General features: G+C 29.7%; 2 protein-coding genes across 2 annotated transcripts; one reads left to right on the top strand and one right to left on the bottom strand.

Moving 5' to 3' along the window:
* Positions 1–470: 470 nt before the first annotated feature.
* Positions 471–4496, bottom strand: LOC102582290 (uncharacterized). The gene is made up of 3 exons (XM_006366358.2): positions 4320–4496; positions 2498–3104; positions 471–1015 (listed from the first exon to the last, which is right to left on the bottom strand). The coding sequence occupies exons 2-3, from the start codon at positions 2958–2960 to the stop codon at positions 966–968; spliced, it is 513 nt and encodes a 170-aa protein (XP_006366420.1). The 5' UTR covers positions 2961–3104; positions 4320–4496; the 3' UTR covers positions 471–965.
* Positions 4497–13792: 9296 nt separating this feature from the next.
* LOC102581962 (AT-hook motif nuclear-localized protein 28-like) lies at positions 13793–14599 on the top strand. The gene is given in 1 exon segment (NM_001318559.1): positions 13793–14599. A coding segment is annotated over 1 exon segment (807 nt).
* Positions 14600–18565: the final 3966 nt, after the last annotated feature.

The following is an 18565-nucleotide window of genomic DNA, read 5'->3' as shown; positions in this document are numbered from 1 at the left end:
ACACATTTTAGAACAATACCATCAAAGAACTAACTAAAGGACTAGAATTCAATCTCATGATATCAAACCTTTGAACCCCTTAAACAGCAAGTCCAATTTCACTTACAAGTTCGAAACTCGAGAGTGTATGACTGTATGAGCATGACCTTTACCCCTTCACTCTCCACTTAAATACCAAGCAGTGACAGGGTTCAAACTCGTAACATGTGCCTGTATTGATGTATCTGTATCACTGAACCTAATCTCGGGGGGCAACTGCAACAGCAATGTAGTCTCACAAAATGGGGTTTGGAAAGGGTATAGTGTATGCAGACCTTACCCTTACCTCAGAGGTAGAGAAGTTTCTGATAGACCCTCGGTTCAAGGAAAAACAGTCCAGAAAAAGCAGTAATGAAAGTAAAAGCATAACAAAGCATTCTGAACAACAGAGACATTTATTCCTTACTAATAACATTAGAACTTCCCAAATATATTCAGTACAAGTAGATGAAACTGCATATTCACAATGAAATGGTACTTATAGCATCATAAGTAACCAATTATTTTCCCAGAAAACATGTTTACAACTGATGAACCTATTCACATATATTTACATCCAAAGAATATTACAAGCATAATCACAACCATTGCTTCTTAGCTTTCACTCTTTTTTCTTTTTCTTAATTTTCCTTCTATAACCATCATTCTTCCCTTCTCCTTCCTCCAGACAGTTCGAATGACAAATTTACACCAATTTTCAAGAGACAAAGCAGAGGTTACTTCAAATAACTATTCTGAATAACACAAGACACAAGGTACCAGGAGACCATAGACGATTTTTATTTTTTTACAGTTTAACTTTCAATTTCCTACTTAGTCCATATTTAGGCTTGTAATAGGTAACAAAAAACAGCTTAGTGTTTGATCCACTAAGCAACAAAGAATCTGGAGAAAAGATATCAAATCAACTGAGCCACTGCAGCCTGTCAGCTATACCGCAAAGATGAGAGCCACTGTTCTATAAACTTCTTATTCCCTGCATGTAAAATTCAAATTCAATAAGCACGAAGTACAGAACAGAAAGTTCAGAACTAAAGTGATGGAAAGAGTGCTGTTATTCAACATCATATACATTTGTTTTTGGTTTATACTTTATCTAAATCAATGCATCGTTCAAAAATTATAAAAATAAACTTGTTTAGTATTGGATGGGAACAAAAGGGTTGTAATCATAATGTTTCCAAAAGAAAGGTTACATTTCAGGAGAAAAGAGATTTCAGATTTTACGGATATGTAATGGCCAAGAACGCTGTTGCATAAAAATGAGAAGTCTCTCGATGATAAGAAGGTTAAAATACGTATTATCTCAATGAGTAAACAGAACCCACGCTAACCTATTACTGGCTTGTTAACGATCTCATAAATTCAACTTCAAACAAGAAATCTGAATTAAGAACACCTACCAACTGATATGGTGCTAAATACTTCTCAACTGATCAAGTTGTGTGACAAAGGACAAGAACTAACTATTATTTTCGCGAGGGAAATAAAAAGGGACAAGATCTAAGTGGTGTAGAAACCAGGACATGATACGGGGCTACATATGAGTTACACTAATTTACAACAAGTTATTCCGCAAAAAGATTTCTAGGCAACAGCCACTTATCATGTAGGAGATGCTCTTTATATACGTCAATGAGAAATTCATCCTGGATGTTAATTCAGTGCTGCAGTCATGAGTTAAGATTACTAGTTAATAATCATCGCCAACCCAAAAAATATATATCACCACCAACCATTGCCCTCCCCTCTGTAAAAGTCAAGGGGAGAAAAGTATCTTGAACACATTCTAATTTCTCTAGATTAGAGGACCTAAAAACATTTGATCAACGAGGCCAATGAAATCATCCTAATTTAGACACCAAATTGAATGAAAGGAGCATTTGGTAATCATAACATTCTAAGCTTGCATAAGATCTGCTAGTATAGTTTCAGCACATTAACAAAGAGGAACGAATCGAAAAGCAGGAAGGCTCAATTCAACAAATTCTGATTATGAAACAAGACTTTCTGTTCAAGTCCTTACTTGTGTGATGGATTTTAGTTATAGCAGGGAAGGTTGAAAGAACCTTTCGAAAGGTACTAGTCCATTTGTAGATCAGGTATTTTCCACAAGCATTAAGTTTGTTTCAACATCAATTTGCATATTTCTCATTGAATTACTACTTAATAGCCATTTACAACCAGCATGACATAATTAACTGAGAGCCCTTTCTATAAGGAGTTTGATATAAAAAGGGCAGTGGGAAGCATCCTGCATTTGCATGGGGTCGGGGGAAGGGTTGCACCCCAAGTGAGTGCAATGTAGCCAGCCGGCTCAACCCATGACCTATTGGTCACGTAGACAACTCTACTCTTGTTCCAAGACTACCCATATATAAGCAGTTTGATATATTTCAAATAAATTTGGTTTTCATCATTATATAAAAGGAGAACTGTTCAAGAAATTGACTCTTACCAGAAGCATGTAAATCCCTGAAGTTACCAATGGTCTGCATGAACTTGTCTTGAGCATTATCTTCCAAATCCGCGCGCCCACGTCCATAGCAAGGAACTAGTACAGCAAAACTATCATCTCTATCATCATCACTCTGGAAATCAGGGCCATGAGGCTCCAACCATCCAACAGACCAATCCGAATCATCTGACTCAGACCCTGAAACACATCCGCCATCCGATGGAACAAGAACAATATCATACTCCCTATCAATCTTCCGCTCCTCACGACTCTCCCATTTTCGCTTAACCTTTCTAGATGAGGAGGACATATTCCTTCTCCTATCAAGAGTAAATTTCAAAGTATCCAATTCCAATAAACTCGAATCAGGTGATGAATTTGCAGAAGTCCCTTTCGAGATTTTAGGTTCTTGATGCTTTCCACTCCAAAGCCACCATGACAAAGGGTTAAAGGCCAAAGCCATGTCTTAGTAAATCAAGTAAATTACTTGCCCTTTATAGAATCAAAATCCGGGATTGAGTTATTGAACAAAAATGTTGGCAGATACAATGAATCTTGGATTTTGGAGCCTGATGACAATTGAATGTACTATAAGAGGTATTTGTTCCTGTACAAAAGAAATCCAGGTAGTAAGAGGAATGAATACAATCAAAATGATACAAACACTATTGAGACAAAGCATGTTATGCTTAGTCCAAGGAAAAACATATCAAAGCAGGTCGAAAAAGAAATGATTGGAAGTGGAGAAATCATGGCAAAATAATGTAAAAAGCATGGCAAAGCATTCTAAAAAAACAACAGTAACAACAAAATAGTGCAATAATCGAAGTACAAGAGATAGTAGATAGTAACAGAAACTGAAGGATAGAAAACTACAGGAAAATACTACAACTACTAGTATAGAAGGATAAGCGAGACAACACTCCTATTACCCTACTAACATTAGCCAAGCAAGTTTTTTTTTAATGAAGTTCTTCAATTTTCAATACATCAAGAACCTAGAGTGTGCAAGCACCTTTAATCTAAAATAATAACAAAATCACAGAACATAAATAAACTGAGATCTTCTTCCATTCATTATGACCCATAATGTGGTCATCTTTCTGATATTTTACCTAAAAATACTTCAAGAAATTCAAGTTCTTCCCTTTTTTCCTCCTTTCCTTTTCTAGGTTCCCATAGCAATAAACCAGTCAAACTATATGTTCAGCTTATAGAAAAGTCTTAAAAGAAACTGCTCGCCAATAATATTTACCACTCCCTAGAAATATTCATAATAGAAAATTAGAACCAAATATTTTGAGCCTAACAATTACCTTAACTTTTTATTGAAATTTAACACAATTTAGCTCAATTTCCAGTAACTATACAAACAGGGTATTCCACAAAATAAGACTAAAACTTCAACTTCAACCAGTCAAACAAAAACCACCAAACATAAAGCAAGCACCCAAAAAATAAAGGACCACCAGAAAATCAAGAATCCCAGTACTAATTCTCAAGAAAGAAGAAAAAAAACAAAACATGCCTTTGCAAATTAGCTCTACAAAGCTCTTCATCAATACAACAACAAAAAAAAGCAACTTTTTCAGAAACTCAGTACAAACATAGCTTTACAATTAGCTAAAAATCTTCATAAATAATAAAAAAAAATCAAATCTTTATGAATCTAACATAAAAAGAAATCATCTTTTTCAGATTTCCAATATGGGTATCTCATAAATAACCTTAAATTCCCCTTCCCTATCAAACTTCATAAAAATTGATCCAAAAATTTCAGTTGCAGATAACAAAAAAAACCCAGAATTCATAATATATATACCTTGAAAATTCAAAATTTAGTGGATCAGAGCACTTCTAATTCAAAAGGGGTTGTTTATTTTTCCAAATCTGACGATATTATTGAAGAAAAAAGAAAAAAAAAGATAGAATTTTTTTTATATACGAAGCTTTGTGATAGTTTCCTTCAAGAATTCAATCACCAAATCAGAAGCAGAGTCTAAATAAAACACAGCTTATTTCTGAATTTTTATTAAAAAGAAATTATCGTCTGCTTTAAGGTTCAGGTGAATAAGGGCAAAAATGTCTTTTACATGTCGTTCGATACGTGGATTAAATTATTTCGAGATTATAATCATTGAACTAGTTTATCTTATTTGGAATAAAATGGGATGTTCAAAAATAATATAAATCTAATCACAAATTTAGCTCAAGAATATCCCAGCTTATTTCGTATCAAATGACATCATTTGATTCGCGAATTAAATTATTTCGGAATGATAGTTATTGGACTAATATATACCATCTCAGAGGTAAAATAAAATAATGTCAAATTTGATGTTGATAAATTTGTGATCTAATACTATCAAACTTTATTGTATGATTATTCCAGCTTATTCCGCGTATCAAACGATCCATGAAGATTTTAGTCTAAGGGTAATTATGGAATTTTGATAAGTTTTTGTGTTGATTGGGTATGTATGATTGGTGATAAGATAAGTCAAAATTTTAAAAAGTGACTGCCAGGTCAGATGGTGTGCCACGATGGCAGTGGGACCCAGAAACTAAGATAACGTGGCTAGTCAATTTCTTGTGTGTGTGGTTCAAGTAATTTGGCCACTTGTTTACCAAGAAAATAAAAAAAATATTCATATGTTTAAAAATTAAATTTTATATTATTTAAAGTAAAATATCAAGTGTCATAAATTATAGAAAATTAATTAATTAAAATATTTTGTATCCAATAGTTATGGACTTGTGGAGTTTAGTGTCTTAGGTGTTTGCCTGAAAGTAGGAGAAGTAAATCTAATTTATTAGAGGATAATATATATTATTTTTCAATATAATCATTGAGTATTCGAGATTACTGGCTCGATTAATTTAAATTTACGTTGTTTAAGACTTTTTAGAGTGAGTTTTTTTATCAGAAGTTTTCAATTTTTAAAATTTGAATTGGATCTTTATTAATTAATAATAGAGATCTTATCATTTCAGTAGGGTTGCATATTAATTCGGTTCTGTTTCGAACTTCGAAGTATATTGATTCGATTTATTGGTTATAGCCTTATAGGTTATCAGTTATCGATTTGTAGACATGTGAACCCGTTATATAACTATTAAGATATTGGTTTATCGGTTATTGATCATTATCGATTTGGTTATCAATTTAAACTTTAAGATTTGACATTAAAAAAAAACAAATGAACCATACTATCATACACATGAGTTGACATATTGCGTCTTGCTTAAAAACAAACACTGTCACATTGTAGAAAACTGAGAGTTTGAGACCGTCAAAAATAAAAGAATGAAACAGAACTCTAAGTCAAGAATTTAAATACCAAATGGTATAAATATAATTATTTAACTTACTATAGGATTATCGGTTAACCCAAAAACCTTAAAATATTAAAAGCCGATAACTCAATAGTAAAAAAAAAATCAAAACCATGACCAAAAATGCTACACTAATATATAAACCATTATTAATAAATTAATAAATCTTTTTCGATTCGAATTATTCATTCACATTTCCACCATCACCACAACTGTTAGGATAGAAAAGTTGAAATTGCTTAGTACAATTTAAACTAGACACCTATAGTTGTTGTTAGCCACAACTTTTTGAAAATGTTGCATGTTTGTCTATAATAAATAATAAATAATAAATAAATGTATCTAGTTGTTAGATTGGTTAAAAGCACGTTAATGGACAAAGACAATTCTATAAAGACAGTTGGAGAATTGGTCCAATATAATTTTAGGTTTACAACAACTTTATTTTGTTACCTTGATTAGGGTTAATCTCTCACATGTGTTAATACATGTTCTTCTTTGCTTCGCTAATTATATTATTTTGGTATTTTTATTAGGGGAGAGGGAGCGAATGCTATATATGTAATTAATTTTGTTTGCTATATATTAATACATTTGTGTTTGTATATGTTATTAACTTTGTTTGCTATATATTATTTTAGTATGATGAGTTACTATTGTGTTGAGGGACTGAAACAATTTTTCTACCTCTATGAGATAAAAGTAAGATTTATGTATAACTGTGCATCATATATATTCAGATTCCACTGAAATTATATTGAATATGTTAGTGTTGTCTAACAAGAAAAAAAACCTATTTTATGAAATGATAGAAGAGAATATATAAATTAGCTAAGCCCACCTATTTGACTTAATAAAATCTTTATTTAGATAACATTTTACCTTTTTCACATGTTTAAAAGGAGTTGAGTTAAAAAAGAAAGAGGGTGGAAAGAGAGAGACTTTGTATTTATTTTATATTAATTATAAAATGTTTCACACCAAATCTTAAAGTAAAAGTCTACAATTGAGATTCATGTACCTATGCTACAATTAGAATTTTATCTCACATTAGGAAAATTACTAGTGATTAATTGGAATTGACTCTCATATAAATATCTTAGGACAAATAGCAAGAATAATATGACAATTAATTAATGTCATTCCAAATTAAAAGGTATTTGTTTTTTTCTAAAATATTTGCGGCTAGGTGGGGTTTAATATTTTCATTTCTATTTTATCAGCTAGGATTAGGACAAGAACATGATAAGGACAAAATGGCAAAAAGTTAAAATTGACCACATCTATTTTTTCTAAAAAAGAGTTTAAGTTCTACGTATCAATGAAATTTTTAAAATATATTCACATCATTAGGTTAATTTAAAGTATTTACAAATAACTTTATTTCTTATCTTTGATTAGCAATATACATCAAAGAATGAATGATTCACTATTAATGTACCTATGTATATAACTTAAATCCTTTCAAAAATATTAATCCTCAATCTTTTTTTGTTTTGCATTAGATATTCAAAACTTACTAACTCGATTCGTGTCAGCTAAACAAATCAAGAGGAAAAAGGAGAGTATCAAGATAGAATGTGAATTCGAAACTTTCAATCAAAGGTGATATTTTTTTGAAATATTTTTCCACGCGCACGTAATAGTTAATATAAAAAATAGCTTATGGTTCAATCATTCATGCATATGGACTTATTGACATCTTTATCAGTTTTGCACCAAATGAGTGCACATGGAAGTACTAGGATTGATAGGGACTGACCAACAAATACAAATTAGCCATTTTTAGTAGCACCACCTAATGGTTTGATAAGTAGGAATTATATTTTTGACTCTTTTTTTAGCTTTTTGAAATTTGTGACCTATATTCATTCTTGAATTTGACATACAAATTTGATGGCATCTTAAGGGGCAATTTACAAGATTGACTAGCATAACGTTTGAACTTTTGATTTCGCTTCGTAAAAAATTCAAAAAAAAGTGCATCTTGGACAAAACTTTTATTGCCCATTGGGCATTATATTAAGTTTGCTTATGAGATAAGAAGTTTGGGACATTTCAATAACTAGGTTATAATTAGTTATGCTTTATAGGTAAAAATTATTTGTATTGCTTAATTGTTCATAAGTTATGGAAAATGGATAGATTAGAAAAATGTTCATATTGCAAGAAAAAAAAGTGTTGAAAGAGCTTTACAAATTTTCTTAATTCAAGAGAATTGGTGGTTTTTTTAGTTTGAGCGTCTTAAATTATGTTGGGAGCGTCACTCTTAGTAGGCCTTGCAATGCGTGATCCTGATTGAGATAATTGTACATAATAGCAAACTATTAATTCAAATTAAATGCTATAAATATACTTTGATTTAATTGTACCCTATATCAAACTATTGATATTTTCGCCACTCTCCCTAGTGGTATCTCTCTCGCCACTCTCGTTTGGTGGCAGTCTCTCTCGCCTCTCTCGCTTTTTATACAAACACAAATGTATAAAATGTGTTTGTGTTTGTATAAAGCGAGAGAAAATTGTATATATACATATATTTTCGTTCCCCTCTCTCCCCTCTCCCATATCTTGCTCGCCACTCTTCGAAATCTCGCTCGCCACCCTCGCCTCTCTCGCTTATACAAACAGAAACAAAATGTATAAATTGCGCTTTTGTTTGTATAAAACGAGAGAAAATTGTATATACACATGCAAATACATATATCTTCGTCCTATACACTTATAATTATACAATAAAAATATTTCTCTGCCCAGTTTTCTTTTGCCTTTCTCTCTTTCTCGGTTTATACATACACAGATTATACAATTGATCTTTTGTATACAACTGTTTTCTTTTGTATATGTATAGCGAATTATACAACTGCTTTCTTTGTATATGTATAGCGAATTAGACTAACTGTTTTTTTTGTATATGTATAGCGAATTATACATATATATGTTTGCTATGGAGCGCAATTATGCAAACTTTGCTATAACATACAAATATGAATTTTGTGTTTGCTATATGTGAAAGTTACTCATCCTGATTTAATCGAGGCTCCAAGAACCTTCGATCACTCAATTTGTCGTATTTTCTGGGCCTTGAATGACAAAGTGGTTGGCCCAATTTTGTAGCCCAGCCTAGATTCATGTACATCATTTTTGCTCTTAAATGGGATTTGAGTATTATTTTAGGTTCCCATGAATCAGTAAAATTATCACCAGTTTTGGAATAATTATTTTGTAAATCAATCTTTTTGTTTTCTTCTTGCAACGTATAAATTTTTTAGATCACAGTCTAAAGACTTTTTAAAAAAATAATTTAATGAGAAAACATTAAACTTTAGAGCACGACTAAAATTTTGTTAGTTATTACAAACGTTAGATGATAATTTAATATTTATTTATAAATTTGAACACTATATAGGTAATCATTAGACCAAAAACTATCCGAAAGAATAATTTATAATTTTGCTTAAAATGGTACTTTATTATATAAACGTTTACTCCACTATCCCGCTATCATTTAAATTGCGACAATTCTTTTTAGGGAAAAAGACAAATATACCCCTAAATTATTGTAAATGACATGAAGATATCCTCTGTCCTATTTTTGGGACATTGGTGCCCTTATCGTTCAAAAACTAGAGCATATATGCCCTTCACTCTAACGGAAGACTACATGGGGACATATGGAGCAATCTTATTTGTCGATCCGATATTTAGTAAATGTCGTGTCTATGGATAAGATTATGACACATATATGTCCATTAGTATAAAGGGCATATATGCTCTAGTTTCTAGACGGCAGGGACACCAATATCTCAAAAGTATGAAGGAGGGTATCTGCATAGCATTTACGATAGTTTGGGGGCATATTTGTCATTTTCCCCTTCTTATTATTCAATCTTTAAATGAATAATATATTCTTATATAATAATTTAATTTTAAATTCTTAATTTCCGATTTTTTTTCTCACATAAATTAAGACAAACAGAATAATAATAGGTCGACTACAAAGTAAGTGTTTAACTATTACTAAACCGACTCCTATATATCCATTTCTTTTGACTTCTCTTTGCCGACAAATAATCATATACGTAAACGCGTAAGATTTGATCATTGCAACTTTTGAATATATAGGCATATACCTCTCTTTTTATTTTTGCCTCTTTTCTTATTTGAGAAGCGAAAACTATAGTGATGAATCTAAGATTTCAAGAATATGAATCTATTTATTAAAAAAAAGAGGAGAAAATTGTATTTAGTGGGAACTAATCTTTGGTCTTCTAAATTAATAACTCAATTTTTAATTAAGTGAACAATTTGGTCTTTTTGTAGTAGAGTTGTCAACATATTATATTACACTAATTTTAGAAAATATATACATAAAATATTTAATTCTATGGAGACCATAAATTCACGTACCCTAAATTATCTCTATAAATCTGCTCCTCAATATAATTAAGTATATAGTCTAAACAACACTATAGCTAATTAGGTCTCGTAATCTTGTTATCGTGGTGAAGTTAATTATATCCTTACCTACAATGGTTTTTTCTTAATGGCCTTATCATGTTTTTTATAATTAGGATGGTTGAGTTCGTCTATGTATATCTAGCCAAAAATAAATAAATGAGTACATGTTATTTTTCACCAGTATAAATATCACAAAAATCTGTTCATCAAAATTAAGCGGATAGAAATAATCTTAGAATATAGAATTTACTCAAGGTTTTACAATCTCCTTCAATAGCTAGAGTATGTGAAATTCTAACAATTTGGGAAAATAAACATACTTTATACAATCATTTCTTTTAAGTAATTTCTATTACTACTACTTAAGTAGTTTGCTTTTTGTACGAGTAACTATTATATATACCAATCAACTTAATGAGATGTGAAGTCTTGAATTGTTTGAATTTGAAATATAGCAAGCTTCTTCACCTAATTATAGACAATTTTTATTGGTGTCACATGTGCCCTAGCTAGAAAAGTCAATAAGCACAATTATATGTAGATGATAATAAAAACGATCTTTATCAAATAAAATATAACATAATACACTACTCTATACCGACAAAGAGAAGAGGAAGAAAATTGTAGAGTTGTTTATTTGTTAATTTCAATGAAAATATAAGAGGATGCACTAAAAAAAGCTTAATATATACTATAAACATAAAATTGGAATTAAAATTACTTGAATTATGTCATATTCAACGACAAGCTTATAGCAATCGTCTATGCTTAAAAGAAGAAGATGAACATTAAAGCTGATAAGAGATGGTCCTACGAGTTAGAAGTCACGGTGGTAGCTCATCCATATCGTACATCTTTGACATTTTTAATTTGATTTAACTAATACATCAATAATATAAATAGTTAAATAAATACGTTTAAAACCAAAACAAAAAAAAAAGATAGTCAAAATAAGTGAGCTGAGATATGATGCCAAATGTACATCAGAGTTTATAAGGAGATGACATTCACGATAAATAAAATTAAAAGTTAGTTATGAACTTTATTGTTAGTTCATCACCAAATCATACAACATAAGTATATAACTAATGATATTTTTAAAAATCTTCACTAAGCCATTATTAAATAGAATTAATAATCAATTAGCTATAAAATTCATCCATCATTTTTTTAAAGTAATGATTATTAGTGTACTTGAGACACAAGTGACCCATGAGGACCCCCAATGAGTAACAAGAGGGGTATGGAAAAGATATATTCACACATGCATGCATAGTTGTGGAGAGAGAAAATGTATATAATGTTTGTTAAAATCAACCTATAAAATTATGATTTATCTTATTTATTTACATGTAAACGGATTAATAATTTATTTATTTTATTAATTGAGTTTATATTAATCTATTTAATTTAATTCATTTACAAATTAATTGAATTGATATACAATTCTGATTGAGCCATTTGACATTTTTACTTAAATATTTATTTCATTTGACATATTTTCTTAAAAAGAAAAAACATTAAAGTGTCTTTGTCCTTTATCAATCCATTTGGTCGAAAATTGGTCTAATTATTCCCAATTTTCTATCTCTCTCTTTCAAACTTAGTAGCAAGTTGAAGAGAAGTAAACGGATGGCTATGAAAGGAAAGTTGAGCTAACGTAACCAAGTCCATTTTTTATTGCACATATATCTTCTAGAAACAATTTAGATTTATCCACCGATAATATAATATATTTTGATAAAAAATTATCTGTCTTAAATATTTATATTAAATCATACTAATATTTTATATATAATTAAAATTTTAAGGTGAGGATACACCGGTATTATAATTAATAATGATTTAGTGATAAGACCTTTTGTGAAAACTTATATCATATATTCGTTCGATTATGTTAAACTCGATACTTATAAGGTTTTATCCAATTCTTTTATATTATTAGTGGATGTTGTTTTGGATATATCTTTAGATACGACGATTAGTGAAAGTGACAATTGAGAATTGAGATACTTAGGTACGTAAGAAGAAGCTTATCACTTCAAACCTTACTACAGAATTACAAAATTTCAAATAAGAATTAAACATCACATGAAACTAAATAAAATAAAAAGTAAAAGTAAAAACAGATAATCACAATTAGGGTTGTTCATGGTTATGGTTATAAAATCAAATCGAACCGCAATTCGAACCAAATCGATTAAAAAAACCGATATTTGGTTTGATTTGGTTAGGTTCGATTTTAAATTTTGAAAAACCAATATTATTTGGTTTGGTTTTGGTTTTACTAAAAATTAACCGCAGAAATAACCAAATCGAACCGAGAAGTTATATACATAAATTTTATAATTATTTATAAATAAAATATAAGTATTTTGATAAATTTTAATTAACTTAAGTCTTTAATTTACTATTTTCTGAAGCCCGACACTTAAATTTTAGCCCAACTATTAAAACCTTAAGTCTAAATCCCTGAATATTCATTACTTTAAAGATTACACTTTCTCTGTTCTTTATAAAATTTTCAAACGTAGCATTGAATAATTTAAAGCTCAAGCTAAAGAAGATGGTAATTGATTAGTTTTGACTATGAAATATTGGTTGTTTTCTTTTTTAGAAGTAATTTCTCAATATTTTAAGGTGTAATTTTATTGAAAAGTCTATTGATAAGATGTTGAGATCTCTAGAATATTGAACCAACTTTATACTATTGACAATTAGTTTTTTTAGTTTCTGAAACTTGGTACGATGAATCACTTTGTTCATGTAATAGCTTGTTTGTGAATTAGTCATGTACTAAGTGTTTGTATCTATCGAAATGCGTATGTCCTCAACAAACTTATTACTTTCGAATCGAAAAAATCTAACCAAATCAAACCAAACCGACGATAACCAAACCAACAATTGTTTTTTTTATTTGGTTTTAGAAATTTAAAAACCAATTTAAATTGATTTGGTTTTAATTTTAACTAATAACCGATCCAAACCGAACCATGAACACCCCTAATCACAATCAAACTTACAATGAAAAGAAAGTATAATGTCTTCTACTCAAACAATTTATGAAGACAACCAAGCTAAGACCATGCCTAAACATGTTAGGAGGAAGCGAAAATTGTGTATCGATGTTTTTTAACAAATAAAAAGCACTATTTCTTGTCCTATGCACTTAATAACAGGATATTTCTTTCTCCTGAAATTTAAGTCGTGTTACTTATAAATAAAATTTTAATTTTTTTTTTATATAAGAAGACCATGAAAGCCAATCCTTTGCCTCCACTAGTCTTTCTCTTATATATATAAATAAATATAGAGAAAGTAATTTTCAAGTTCATTTAATTTCTTTCTCTTCCCTCTCCACCCAAACACTACCACACCCAATTTTCTTCTACTACTTCTTATATTCTATCTCTTTTTTTTCTTTTTTACTATAATATCTATTTTAATTTCTATATTTAGAGAGACAAAAAGAAATAAGTACTTTTTATTGATAAGAAAATGAAAGAAAAATATGTAGAAGAAAGAAAAAACCACTCTAACAATATCTATACGTTTGCTAAACTTCATCAAATCCAAAATTTCCAGCTCCACCACCAACCGACAGTATCCACCGCTGCGCCGCCGTCCTCCTCCGCCAACGACGGCGCCACCATCGAAGTCATCCGCCGTCCACGTGGCCGTCCACCCGGCTCGAAAAACAAATCCAAACCCAAACCCAAACCCGAACCCAATTTTTTCACAGCAGCACGTGATGATCACGTGGAAAGACCCACTATGAGTCCTTACATCCTTGAAATTCCAATCGGAATTGATATTATCGATTCGATCTATCGATTTTGCGGGAACCAAAATATGGGTCTATGTATTCTAAACGGGTCGGGTACTGTTACTAATGTTACACTTAAACAGCCTCCAATTAACCCGGCTGATTCTACAATTACCTTCCATGGAAGCTTCAATATTCTTTCGATTTCAGCTACAATTATACCAAGTGAATTTTCTCGGGTCGCGAATGGATTCAGTATTTCATTAGCCGGGCCACAAGGTCAGGTTGTTGGTGGGCCGGTAATTGGGCCACTTTTAGCTGCTGGGCCGGTATATTTAATTGCTACTACATTTAATAATCCTTTTTATTACAAGTTTCCAGCGGAGGACGACGGCGACGGCGGTCAGTCGCCAGTTTCCGGCGCCGGAGATAGTGGGCAGCCACCGGAATCAACTCAGCATGAGTATTGTTATAGTTCTAATCAGTTGCCATCGGATGTGATATGGGCACCTACCGCTAGACAATTACCACCTTACTAAAATCGTATTCAGAATGTGAAGTTTACAAATTTAGATTTAAAATTTATCTCGTGTTTTGGTGAGTTTAGAATATATTTTATGTTTATTTAGGAAAAATATATTGAGTTTGAATCAAAGTTACGTTTAGTATTGTGAAAAAAGAAATTGAAATATTAGTTGTCTCCGTTTGATTAATGTAACTAGCTTTGACATTTTATTGAGTTTATGTTATCTTATTTTATCTTTAGTATGTTAAGAAAAAATGAACCTAGTTTTAAATTTGAAAACATTTATTTTTAACTCTTTATTTAATTTTTATGGACCTATTTTATAATTATGTTTTATTTTTAAGATGATAAATTTCAAATTTTTTTTTCTTTTAAATTTTATGTTCAATGCAAAAATAAAGTTCATATATAAATTGAAACAAATAAAATATTATTCTATTTAGTTCCATAAATGTTGTTTAGGTTAATGCAGTTTGATATGAGGATGAGATAGAAAATGATAGCTAATTCCAAAACTTTAATATAAATGACAAGATAAAATAATTTTACAATCAATTAATATCCATATTCAAACGCAAGATAAAATAATTTCTAGATTATTATTCTTATCTCGCATAACAAATATATATGTATATATATTTTATTTGGTGTCTGATATCAATATTTGAATTCAATTAATCTGAATTCACCTTGTGTAGAGCTCATTAAGGAAAATGCTTTCTATTAATGATATTTTTCATAGCTAAAATTCAAATTCAAAATCTCTGATTGAATCGAAGTATATCTATCCACTACACAACCTATGCTGATGGTTACCAAACGAAGGTTTGGTCCTCAGTCTGTGTGCTTGATGCTGATTGGTGAAGAAATTTTGTTTCCCTTTGGACATTTACTTTGAAACTACAACAGCAGAAGCAAGTGGCTGAAGATAATGCTGACTTTTCACTTTCATGGATGAATTCTTCTTATATTGGTTGCCTAATTAAATTGGCTCTTTTTCAAATGCATATATAGTGCATTGGATTTTGAAATATGAGTTAGGTTCGATAGTCAATGCAGTTCTACGAGTGAGATTTCGAGTATAATATAAATAAATTTTATTTATATCTTAATAAGATAGAAAAACTGTTTTTAATAGAGTTTCAGTTACTAAATCTAATCCTTAATGAAAAATAAGCAAGTATGTAAGTTTTTTCCAATTCAAAGTGAAAAAATGGAATTATTCCTTTAGCAAATTGGGATAAAATTGAGTGAAAAAAAATCTTGATTTAAAATAAATTGATGAGAAAATGATATTTCTGTAGGATCTACTCGAACATTTACAAATTGACTAATCAGTAAAAATACACCTGTCTAAAAGAGAAACTCAAATCCTAATACCCTATAAAGTGATGATTCAACATAAATTCTATTAGGTATAATATATTAAAAGTAGCTAAAAGATTCTATTTATATAAATGTAGAAGTGTCATGGGGTACTGTTCTTTTCTTTTTTTTTTGAATTATTTTCACTAACTAATAAAGTCAATGTTTATTTTAAAACACACTTTTGGAAAATTCAAAACTGAGTATGGTATTATGGTTAAGCTTTTAGTACTCATATCTTAAATGACTTAATATATACTTTCTCTATTTTAATTTATTTGTCTTGTTTTTTTATTTGCTTTAAAAATGGTATATTTCCTTCTTTAACAACTCTTTAATTATAACGGGATCATCTTGCAAAATCTTGAATTACCACTTAACCAAGTTTTTGACTTATGCTTAGGAGGTAATTCATCGTTATGTATATACACATAATTCAAAGAAAATGATTATATATATAAATAGTGTAATTTTTCGACCAAGGGTGGTACTTCTAACTTCATCACCGCCCCTGGATAGAACCTTTAGTTCCTCATACGGAAGAATCTTAGTAGTTTAATTAGTTGACTATCTGATCTTTTATCTTTTTAGTAAAAGTTCAATTCTCCACCTTCACGTAATCTCCTCCCTTATTTCATCTTCCCCTAACCTTAATTATTATTATTTAAAAAAATAAAATAAAGACCATCATATCGTTAGATTTTTAATCGACAATTTTAACATAGTTCAAATATATTTCTGTTTTATTCCAAAAAGATTTTAAAATATAGAAATATATCCGATTAATACTGCTCCATTGGCTGCCGAATCCTTAGTTGATTTCTTTTTTTTTAGCAAGGCCTAGTATTATTAATGTCGACGTAAATTTAATATTATATTATATACAAGATCTTTATCGTTAACTATTAACGATATGCTTTATCTGAATCACGAATCTATCGAAAACAATCTCTTTAATTAGCTATATATTTTTTATGAGAAAAAGATAAAGTTACGTACATACTATCTTTTCCAGACTCCACTTGTAATATTATATTAATTTGATTTTGTATGTAATTGCTATTAACTACTATGTTTTCACTACTTTCTTAAACTAAGTATTAAGTTAGAAAAGGACCAACAAATTAAAACGAAAAAAGTAATTAAAATGTTTGTATTTATCATTCAAGACTTTTCACATCTATTAATGGATAATTGTGCAATTTGGTGGGTGAGAAAACAACCAACTTGTGTGTGCATATATTGAAGCTTTCTCTTCCTTTATTACTTTTAATTGTTATTTTTTAAGAATTAAACTATATGAGCTTTGATTAATATTTTACGATGTATTTTTTTTAATTATATTGACATGTAAAAAAATTCAATTTATAGTACTTTTTGTATAGTTTTTGACTATCTAATTTTTTTTTGTCTAAAATATCGAATTAATGTAATCTAATTTAAATTTGAAAATCAATTAAATTGACTTTTGAAAAATGCAACATGACAATTAAAAATGGAAGGAGGACGTATCATCATTTTGATGTAACTTTGCCTCTTTCCTTGACCTACTTCTATATGTCCCATTTGCTGTCCGGCAGCTCATTAAAAAAAAAAGGTAAAATAGTCGTAGTTTTTTTTGTATAAATAAAAAATATGTTAAAAGATTGTATGAAAAGTTAAATTTGGGTTTTATGAAATTATTCCAAAGAAATGTATGTGAAATCAAAATATAATGAGAATAAGTATAGTTTAAAGAACATAATAATCGCACTATATTTTGTAGATTTTTACAATATTTTATTATTTAATTTATGGGCCAAAATTATCATCAAAATTGCTTATATTGTTTGTATATAAATTTTCGTTGGTTATCCTTTTATTTTTGGATAGTTTTAGTAAATAAACCTATTTCTTTTTTGTGCAATTTCTGAATTTTTAAAACTACAACCTATAAATTTCTTTTAAGTAAACTTAGAATCTTATTAGAGTTTTTTTGAGAATTATTAGATCATGATCTCAAGGATAAGTTTATCCAAATTCTAAGAACACGAACAAAATCTTAACTTAACAAAAAGAAGATATTTTCATAAAGCAATTGCTACTTGCTTGTAGGGAATTATTGTAGTTTAGTTGATTATCTACATGAACTTTCACCTTGTTGATGAGGGTTCAATTTCCCACATTGTAATTCCCCTTACCTGTCCCCCATTTTTTAAGGGGAAATTATGTGGATAATTATCATCGCAACTAACGTTTAACCGTATTTACATATCTCCTCTCTTCCTCTCTCTCACCCCTTTCCTCTCATTGGAATCTCGCTCGCCTCTCTCATCTTTTCTAGTCATCTCTCCCTCGCTTTTCTCCTTCCCAGCCCATTCACTCTCTCGCTTCATTATGTCCGGTCTCTCTTGTTTATACAAATACAATTGTTAACAATTGTTTATACAAATACAAATGATGACAATTCATTATACAAATACAAATTATAAGTGTCAAGTTTACAGATCTCTTTAGTGATACAAATACAAATACACATGTATTCGTTGATACAAACATTGATACAAATGATGACAATAAACTATACATACACAAATACAAATTGATATGATTATATACAATATATATATATATA

This window comes from Solanum tuberosum, unplaced genomic scaffold, assembly GCF_000226075.1.
Source record: "Solanum tuberosum cultivar DM 1-3 516 R44 unplaced genomic scaffold, SolTub_3.0 scf00561, whole genome shotgun sequence".
In the NCBI taxonomy this organism is placed as follows: domain Eukaryota; kingdom Viridiplantae; phylum Streptophyta; class Magnoliopsida; order Solanales; family Solanaceae; genus Solanum; species Solanum tuberosum.
Note: the sequence above shows the minus strand (reverse complement) of the source record. Positions and strands in the feature narration are given on the sequence as shown.

Excerpts from the sequence above, each read along its gene's own strand:
- LOC102582290 (XM_006366358.2), bottom strand. The coding sequence starts at position 2,960 with ATGGCTTTGGCCTTTAACCCTTTGTCATGGTGGCTTTGGAGTGGAAAG. Across the intron at positions 1,016-2,497 it reads CAGGGATTTACATGCTTCTG|GGAATAAGAAGTTTATAGAA; the intron begins GTAAGAGTCAAT and ends TTTTACATGCAG.